This window comes from Egretta garzetta, unplaced genomic scaffold (assembly GCF_000687185.1).
Source record: "Egretta garzetta isolate BGI_Z169 unplaced genomic scaffold, ASM68718v1 scaffold345, whole genome shotgun sequence".
Lineage (NCBI taxonomy): Eukaryota > Metazoa > Chordata > Aves > Pelecaniformes > Ardeidae > Egretta > Egretta garzetta.
Genome location: NW_009259692.1, coordinates 39,337 through 49,045, shown reverse-complemented (window position 1 = coordinate 49,045; position 9,709 = coordinate 39,337). Strand labels below are relative to the sequence as shown.

The 9,709-nt window shown below is 50.4% G+C and overlaps 1 protein-coding gene and 1 long non-coding RNA gene across 12 annotated transcripts in view; one reads left to right on the top strand and one right to left on the bottom strand.

Annotated features, from left to right (window-relative positions):
* Window positions 1-714, top strand: part of LOC118452293 — an 18,614-nt gene extending 17,900 nt beyond the window's left edge. Inside the window, exon 3 of the long non-coding RNA XR_004842009.1 lies at window positions 704-714. This is a non-coding gene — a long non-coding RNA (uncharacterized LOC118452293). The remainder of the gene's footprint in view (window positions 1-703) is intronic.
* MARCHF2 (membrane associated ring-CH-type finger 2) overlaps window positions 1-9,709 on the bottom strand; it is a 60,501-nt gene that overhangs the window by 50,218 nt on the left and 574 nt on the right. For 3 of the 11 annotated variants that reach the window (XR_004842006.1, XR_004842007.1, XM_035894300.1), the window contains one exon: window positions 2,224-2,450. Coding sequence is in view for 9 of the 11 variants with exons in the window: in XM_035894300.1 (XP_035750193.1) it covers window positions 2,224-2,399 (176 nt within the window). In the remaining 2 variants the exon portion in view is untranslated. Of the gene's footprint in view, window positions 1-2,223; window positions 3,312-3,807; window positions 4,077-4,192; window positions 4,266-7,611; window positions 8,215-8,276; window positions 8,892-9,709 lie in introns of those variants that run through there. The other 8 variants (XM_035894293.1, XM_035894294.1, XM_035894297.1 and 5 more) reach the window with 8 other exon arrangements.

Genomic DNA, 9,709 nt, shown 5'->3' with positions numbered 1-9,709 from the left:
CCATCCCCCCTTGTCCTGTCCCAGCTGGCCCTGCTAAAAAGCTTGTCCCCCCCTTTCCTCTGGGCCCCCTTTAAGCCCTGACCGGCCGCACTCAGCTCTGCCCGCAGCCTCCTCTTCTCCAGGCTGAACAAGCAACACGAGTCAGAACAAGCAATGTGCAATTTTCAAAAGCAGCAGCACTACTTTCATTAATTTGCACGACCAGACACAACAGAAAGCAAGAGCAGGACATGGAAATAGGGCGCAAGGAAAAGGAGCGTATGGGGAAAAACATGCTGGTGGGACATGAAGGGAAGAGAAGAGCCAGCAAGAAAGCACACGTCAGCTCACTACAGAAGAAGCACAACTCCTCTCCTGGTGCACCACAGGAGATCTCTACCACTTTCAACTCAATGTTTAGCAGGTTCCATCCCAATTGGACTTTTTAATCTTATTTAGGGCTGTGAAGCAACGTACACCCACTGCACCATCCCCTTCTCTCTGCTAAACATCACTGGTGAACCACTGACCCTTGTTCTCTCCTCATTTCACGTGCCTTTTATTTAGGGGACTGCTTCAGCTGGGACAACCCCTGCAAGAGGAGTCTGGAGGTGGTGGAAACTCCATCCTCAAAGATACTGAAAACTGCATTGGCCTTGTCCAGCCTGATCCAGCTTTGAAGTTGGCCTTACTCTGAAGGGAGGCTGGACCAGATGGCCTTCAGAATTCCCTTCCTATCTGAATTATTTGATGAGTCCATAACCTCTATTGCCATAAAGCTCAGTGCCGTATCAGAACAAGATTACAGCCCACTCACACAGCCTTAGTGACAGGGACAGACCAAAAAAACCCCAAGCCTCCAGTGCTCTCATGCATCTGTTATTTCCCAAGAAAGCATCTGTAAGAGATTTCACCCGTTCTCTTCCTGTTTGAGAAGTTTCATATTTCCAGCACATTAATATAACCTTGGCTACCAATAAACAATCCAGAAGGAAAAAATTTGCTGACAGTGCAAGAGAAAAAAAAAAAAAATTCTTATCAGACTCCATTTTCCTTCCTTCCTATCCGGAGGGGGAGGGGGCCTGGTCACACTCCCACACGATACACCCTCAAACACAGCTTTCCAGCAGGCTGTAGAGACCATATCACTAATCCAACCTTCCAGTACAGCCACGCTGCTCCCGGCTTTGCTTCGCTAAGCGCTGGTGACAAGAGACTGAAACCCACCACCACCAAAATGAACAAACTGGTGGCCCATGAAGACCCTCACATGAGGAATCCTGATGGGGGGCGGTGGGGGGGTGGGGGTGTTAACCTGCAATCCCAGGCAGTTTTCCCACCCGATTTTTACACCTTCACAAGTTTTAAGGGCTTGCATAACTTCTTTCCCAGCCTATCTGCTGTCGGAGAGCAAGCTCAGTTCCCCTTGCGTTCCTATTGACCTGCTCCAGGTTTGCTAGATACAGCAGCTGCGTTTGCCGCAGTTCTCCTCTAGCTTTCTCACTTTCCTCCCCCACATTTGCAGTCACTGCTTTCACACCTCATCAGCGTTCAGCCAAATTAATTGAAAAAAAAAAAATAACAGCTGTTCAGATGGGATTTGAACACAAAATGTGACTGGTCTCACTAGCCGGACTGAGCAATGCTGCCAAGTGTCCTCTGCTCTGGAAGCTGCTCAGAATCCACAATGAGAAGTCACATCAGGAACAGTCTGAGCAACGAAGCTGCCATACGTCCCCTCTATCCATAGCTGGACGCTGCAGTTCCTGCGACACAAACACCCTCCTCGCCCTGGGGCTGCAAATGGACACCATGCCTTTGCTCCACGACCATCTTGGAACAGGGGCTGTGCTCCATTTTCAGCCCTTAAACCATCTCCACGAACAGCACACTGCCCTTGCTAGCACGGCGTCCCACCTTCACTTCTGCTCAGCAAGGACTTGGCAGAGGCACACGGCAAGAGGCCGCCTGTGCCATCCCACGCTGGGGCAGCCGCAGGCCTGGGGGGTTCTGATGAACACGAGTCCCAGTCCACCAGCACATGTGACCGGCATGAGCTCCCACAAAGAGAGCACAGGCCTGGGAAGCATCTGGCTAACGAGGATTTATACTCAATATTAGCACCCAGCAAACTCCTTCACAAACAAGACTTCGCTGTCTCCCTCTACCCCTAGAGCCACAAAAAAAAGGGGAAAAGCAGCCCCAATGCAGTCATCCCCAGGCCCTTCCCTGCAGCAGCCTCACCTCTGCGTGCCCAGTGCCTTGATGACCGTCGAGAGGAGCCGTCCATCCTTGGCGGTGACCTGCGTGACGTACTGCGGGCGACCGATGTCAGAGTCCTCCACGGACTTGGAGAGGGCGGCGCTTCCCGGGCAGTCGCACAGGGAGCCGGGGAGATGGCAGCAGTCACCCGTCGTCATGGCAGCTCCGGGTCCCTCTGTCCTGGGGACCGGCACCGGCGGCACGGAGACCTGCGGGAACGCACGGCGGTGAGAGCTGGGTACCCCGGATCGCAGCCAGGGCATGGGCCCCACTCACCACCCTCCTCCACCCCACGGGGGCTGGCAGCACCCCGGGACCCCAACCACCCTGGGTTTTGCTAGTCTCCTATCCCCTTTAATAGGCTTTGTGAGGATGCTTTACCATAAAATTAAGGCTCCAAGTGTCCTACTTACATAATTTAGTGTCAGAATTGCAAATTTGCCTTTCCCAGAGAGAATTCCTGGTACGCACCCTTCAACCTGATGAAGCCTTTTGAACCGAACGTCCCGTGCCGACACAGAGACGCAGAAGGCAACCAGAAGCCCTGTGGGCCAGCGTCCTCCTGGCTAGAGCCGTCCTGAAAACTTAGGTTCATACCCTCTGTAAAAGTCACAAAGTTTGACCTGAACGTGGCACTTAAACCACTTTGTGTGGCTCAGGTCAGGGAGGCTCCTCTCTCAGCTGCGCTCGGGCGTGTTCCGAGCCCTGTGAAGCCTGTCCACCGAACTCAAAAGGCTCCCCCTGATCTTTGATTTGCCTTTTTTTTTTTTATTTCTTTACAGAAATGCTTCCATTTCCACATCCTCTGTGGTATGTCCCAACAGCGAGCGTGTGGGTATTACCCACCCAAAAGCATTGCAAACCCTCCCAGAGCTCCACAGAAAGGGCAGCGGGCCAGTTTTCCTCCCTTCCCTTTTGATGGTTCAGACCGATCGCGATTTTTGTAACAGCCACGTGCAAACGGCAAAGCCCACCATCCCATTTTTGGCATCTCTGCGATTTACCCAGCACAAGGAACAAGGAGCAAATGCAAGAATCGGGGAGAAGAAAAAGCCCAAGGCGACAAACCAGGAGCTGGCTCAGAGGAGCCACCTGCAGCCAGGAGAGCTCTGCCTTTGAGGGAAGGCAGCGGCTCACCCAAGCTGCCAGCAACAGCCGTGTTCCACCCCGGCAGGGGTTATCTCAATCCCAAAGCCAGGCATGCTTTGCAGATTCAGAAAAATCCCATTTTCTCCAATCTCCTTTAGCCTGGTCCCTAAGAGGCTGCTGAGCAGAAATAAAGAGCTGGGGTTACAATTAGTCACAAGCTTGAACGCAAGCCAACAACATCGTACTGCTGGTAAAGACCAAAAACCTCGTGTCTGTAAACAGGACTGGCTTATGTAAGGCACGCACAGCAATCCCTGTGCACCAGCACTGCTGGGATCGTAGCTGGAATGGTGTCTCATCCTGGTGGCCGGATTTCAAGAGAGAAACAAACCCAGAAAAAACTTCAAATGAATGCAAGGAAAAGGATAAAAGGTTGGGAGGGGGGCAAACAAAAATAACCCTCCCCCCCAAACTTACCAAAGGAGAAATATGAAAAGAATTAGGTTTGTTTAATTTAGGGGGTGAGGTGGGGAATCTTCAATCTCCGTCTCCTGAAGGCAGAAGCAGGCAAACAAACCCTCGCCATCCCATCGGAGGAAACGTGGTTTTGTTTCCGAGATCTCTGTGCACAACAGGAGTCAAACATTCCCATGAAACTGCAGTTTTGTCAGGTTCAGCTAAGCCTAAATCAAACTAAAATAGCTAAAGAAAATAAGGGCTTGTTCCTGGTTGGAGGCTTGGCCAGGCTACAGAGGAAGAAAACAAAAAGCCGGTATGAGAATGTGATCACTGGAGCCTTGAAAACACTGATTTGGGAAAGCACAAGCGTTCTTGCATGTCTTGGGAATTAAGCAACTCTTACACAACCAAGGGCTTCATCTGTCAGGACGGCTCCCTTCGTGGTGAATGTGTTCAGGAACGAGAGCGCACTTCGCTGGTGTCTCATCACCAGTCGCCAACTTTGGTAGCATACCCTAAGTTACTGAATATTTTCTAATTCACAGAATCCCAGACCGGCCGGGGTTGGCAGGGACCTCGGAGCTCACCCAGTGCCACCCCCCTGCCCAAGCAGGCTCACCCAGAGCAGGGGGCACAGGACAGCGTCCAGGCGGGGGTTGAAGATCTCCAGAGAAGGAGACTCCACAGCCCCCCTGGGCAGCCTGGGCCAGGGCTCGGGCACCCTCACAGTCAACAAGTTCTTCCTTCTAATACCTTTATTAAAGCTGCTCTTGATAACTACCCGTAATCCTTCCTCCACATCCAAACAGGAATAGGCTTGAGCTTGCGGGCATGTCAAGCCCCATCAAAACACATGGGATTCTTTCCATCAATTTAAAAATGAACTTAACAGATTCAGCATTGCCTCGACCCTGCCTCTCCCTCCACCTGTGCAAAGAGCACACAGGGTTAGAGCCACTTCTTATTGCTCTCCTTTAAAAGAAAAAAAAAAAAAAAAGAAAAAGGCTACAAGCTCTCCAACTTTAAGGAGCAAAAAGTAAGATGATAAATGCTATTGGAATGACTTAAGTCAGCTGTTTTGCAAGTTGAGGAGTTCTTTCAATTTTAAAAGCCTCTTACTGAACCAGGCAGGAGAAGATATATGCTTTTAATAAAAAGGTTGGTTCCATTTGTTCAGCCAAAACGTTGTTTATTTTTAAGTCCAGAGGAAAAAAGGTCCATTTTGCGTCTTGGAATAAAACTGCCCTCACTCCCCGCGTCCTGGGAGTATTTATACTGAGGCTCTTTGTGCTCCGCATCTGACAGATCCAGGCAGCGCCGTGTCCGTGCCCTGGCAGCCCCGTTCGGGGCCGGACGGGAATCGCCACCCTGCCGTCCATCAGGAAACGCGCGGTTTTCTATTACGAGTTATTTGGCGTTTCCTTGTTGGGGTCCATCCCAGGGTGGAACCTGAAGTCACTGCTTTAATATCTGACTCATACCATTCGGCAAACACAAAGGAAAAGCAGCAAGATTTTCATGGACACGGTTAGCGAGGAAGTAACCGAAATCCAAAGATAACATCTGCAGCGCGCTCCCGTTCCAACTTCATACCTAGCTGAACATGAACCACATCGTACAGCCAAGGCAGGCCCTCTCCTGGCTCCCTGAAGGCTCAGCTCATCAACACGCAGCCTTCTCTCACAACTGTCAACAGCTCATCGACCCAAACCCAACATTTTGCGGCAGAAACACCAAAAACTCAGAGTCAGAATCAAGACCTGAGCAGCTGCTTTGAACCACTCACTGGTTTTTTTTCTGGGCAACTGTGATTTCTGTGCCCATTCCTTGGGGATACATTTCTTGACCTCATTTCAAAAGAAAAAAACTCTCCGAGACATTAGGTTTATTATCAATATCCTTCTGCTGCCGCAGTTAGACATAAGCAAATAAATCAGAAGTCTCTTCTCGGCAACATTCTGTATCCGCAGCTTCTGAGCAGACCCAGGATATAAAGGGCTGAGTTTGTAGAGATTACTCAAATTGAAGAAAAACAAACTCTGTTTGTGGAAATTTTTTTTTCTATGCACTAGGACTCCAGAACTCAAACACGTGCGGTGAGACGAGCCGGTTCCTTGAAGAGCACCCAGTGCTTCTTCGCTGCTCCAAGGCAGAGCCCACGGTGCTGGTGCAGGACCCTGCCTGCTACGTGGCTCAGGCAAAACATGCCAGCAAAACATTCCCCTCGTCAGTCTTCTGGCATTGCAACGAGATACGTGATCCAGTTTATATCATCCAAAGGGCAACAGGGGTTTCAAAACTCCCTCAAGTGACCGAACAGCTCAAGACTGCAGAGATCAGGCTGGACCACTGCTCTCCATCCAGAAGACATGCCCAGCAGGAACAAGCAGAAGATGTGGAACTCAAGGGTCCCCCAGCTCTGTTCTGCGTATTTAGACTGTGCAGCTCAGTAAGACAGTTATTTCTCCCAAACAGGGAAACCATAGCAGGCCAGATGAATACCTTGATCAAAGCCACAAAGAGAAAAGCCAGCGTCAAGATGAGAAAGACAACAGGAAAGGCTAAGGTCAAGTGGTCACAGTGAAGGGGAAGTGTTGGGTGCAGGTCATGGCTCCTCTGGGCTGCTCGTGGCCTTCCTACATGATGAATATCTCAATTGGTGTAAACCCTTGGGGCAATTCTGAGGCTTTGATAGGATCCCAAGCAAACTGGAACTAGAACCAGTTCTACCTTCTTTGGGTGCAGCTCAGGAGCACCAGCTTTTTTACAGATTAGCTTCCCAGAATCATCTCTACCAAGAAAAAAAAAAAACACCTCCTGGCAAGGCTGCCAGCGGCTCAGTCTGTTCCTCTCACTGAGCAACCCATTTCCCTGATTACTGGAACCAAGACCTGGCAGCTACAATGCTGCCAGGAGATAACCAAGTTGTGTAGCCAATATAACCCACCCATCAGTACATAAATACCTTTTCTTTTTTTAAACGTAGCTAGCAACCCACTCACTGTGTGCAGCTCGCCAAAGCTCCGACTGCCAGCCACGCAAGCTGACGTTTAACCCCCAGGAGCGAGGCCACCCAGCCCGCTTTCCAAATCCCTTTTAGCTAACTTGGGTACGGGTATATTTTCTAATCATATGATCCTGCAGACATCGTCTGTAAACTGAAGGGTCTTCGGTTGCTAAAGGGCATTTCCAAACATCATTTTCACCATGAAAACTGGATTGCCCAGATCCTGGGGCCCCAAGATCATCTGAACACAAACTTTGTGAGGGAGACAAGTACCAAGAATTGCTTCCTTCAGCACACCTGAGTGCCTGCTCCCACCCCCCGTCTCATCCAGCTAACGCACGCCTCTCCACGGCCCAAGCCCCATCCCAGGCCTGCAACGTGTCCTTCAGCACCCGCTATGCCCATAGCCCCCGTGCTCTGGGTGAGGGGCAGGGTACCCCACCTCCTGTACATCACGGAGGGCAAGCTCTGGCCTCCGGACCCCGGCACCCACGGCGATTACGCACCCTGAGACACTGCCACCAAAGGTACGCACGGGCAGGATGCGATGAGCGGCCTGCAGTGCTCCCCGCTGCTGTTAAAAGGCTGCATAAATGGTTTAATCTAAAGAAAAACAACAACAACCAAAAACCAAACAAGAACTGGTCCCAAACTGCTGCAGGGCTTTGGTTTTCAGTTTTGTTTCTTTAAACACACTCTCTGCTGTAGACTGCAGCGTTATTCCGTTCTTTAAAAACAGTACACGATTTTCTACGTCAGCTAGCTGACTCCCCAAAGGTACCCTGCAGGTCTGCTGCGTAACACCCTAAAAGTACCTGAAAAGCCAGCAACAGATCTGCCCACACTTGATCCATCAGCTGAAGAGAGCTCTAAAGCTTCACAAGAAGCGTCCTCGGGCACAGCGGAGGGAATTCTGCTGAGACCTCACCGCACCTCTCACATCCCCCGGGACTTGGGAAGAAATCTCCAGTCACATGCTCGGAAGTCATCCGAACGCAACAGTCCTGCAAGTCAGGGTGCAACGAGCCCTGCCTGGTGAGAAAAGCAACACAGCGTTTTATTTCATACGCCCCGACGCTCAAAATAAGATCTGATGCCCCACAACAACTTTTAAAGCATTTTAAAATTTGGTAGATAACACACAGGAAAGCATTTTGCACCCCGGGCAGCTTCTCAATTTCCTGCCTTGCCTGCAACATTTGGTTGACAGTCGCAGCTAAAGGAGGGGCCGTAAAAACTTCAGCGTTAGCTTGCTCTTCAGCCAGTGCCAGTGGAGCGGTGCCGTGAGTCAGTCACGGGATGGACCTGCTCCTGGGCTCAAAACAAACCCCAAAAAGCAAGGGAGGAGAAAATAATAATAATAAAAATCGAGGGACAGCCTCCTGGGAGCTCATGAAGCTTCACAGGAGGAACCTCCCTCCTAGACCCTCACCAGCGAAAGGCACGGGCTGGGCACCGTGAAGCTCTCCGCGAGGCTTACCTGCCTCATCCCTCGGCCTGAACGTCAAGCGCTCATGAGACACTCCAAGTCTAAGCACACAACACCCAGGAGATTAGACGCTTCCAGGAAGCAGCCTTTTTGGACTCCTGTTTCGTCATGTTTGTACATTATCTGCCACTGCCAGGGACTCAACCCCGCTGCCTTTCAACCATTCCCATAACACAGCTCCGCAGCAGTGGAACACCAACGCAAGCCTTCGCTCACCCGGCTCCTGCTGGGGATGAACGATCAAAATTCTCTATACCAAGCCACTACTTAGGCATATTCTAGAAGCTCTCTGAAGTCTTTAGACTACGGTTTGACAGCAAAGGAGTTTGTTTTCCAGACACAGATGAAGAGACAGTCTTCCACAGAAGGCGATTTATTCTTTTTTTTTTTTTTTTTTCCCAAACAGATGCATTGCCAGGATCTGACTTCTGTTCCCCACCGGTAAAAAAAAATATTGCAGAGAGCCTTTGGGATCAGTACCCTGTTGTTTTCCAAAGCCTGCATCCACACACATCCCTCCTCTCCAAAAGTTTCAGTGTATTTGATCAACCTCTGCCAGACTCTTCCCAGTGGTGCCCAGCACCAGGACAAGGGGCCATGGGCACAAACTGAAGCAGAAGAGGTTCCAGTTGAACGGGAGGAAGAACTTCTTGACTTGGGGGGTGCCCGAGCCCTGGCTGCCCAGGGGGCTGTGGAGTCTCCTTCTCTGGAGATCTTCAACCCCCGCCTGGCCGCTGTCCTGTGTCCCCTGCTCTGGGTGAGCCTGCTTGAGCAGGGGGTGGGACTGGGTGAGCTCCTGAGGTCCCTTCCATCCTCCACCAGTCTGGGATTCTGTGAATAGCTGCACTTCATTCACCGCTGGCAAACTCACGCCTGGCACCCACCCCACGGTTCTCAGGCGACTCCCGCCAGGAGCAAACCCTAATTTTCAAACAAGGCCATGGGGATGGGCCCCGTATCAACACAGCAGAGCTGCGACACAGCAGGGCTCCCGCTACCCCAGATCTCAGGGTACCTACCGCGTTGTTCACCCCCCTGTTTTTCAATCAGGATTTATTTTAGAAGAGCGTTGCCTAATATATAACAATATGTTACTCAATATTCAAAAAGAAGCAAAAGGTTCAAGTTGACACGGCGAGAAAAAGATCAGTATAAGCCCAAGAAGCCTAAAGGATGATTTTTTTTCTTGCTGCGAGCCGTACTTGGGAAAGATCAGGCCACACGTTACAGCTGGAGCGCCAGAATGAACAAAGTTATCTCAGATCTTCTGAGACTTGTTATCTGCCACAAGACCGTATGAAAGGAAAGTTTACTGCACTTTAATTACCAACATCTGGAAAAAGGAATTGCAACATTAGGAGAAAATTCTTTGCAGAGGGTATCTCCAACCAAAAAAAAAAAAAAAAAAAAAAAAAAACAAACAA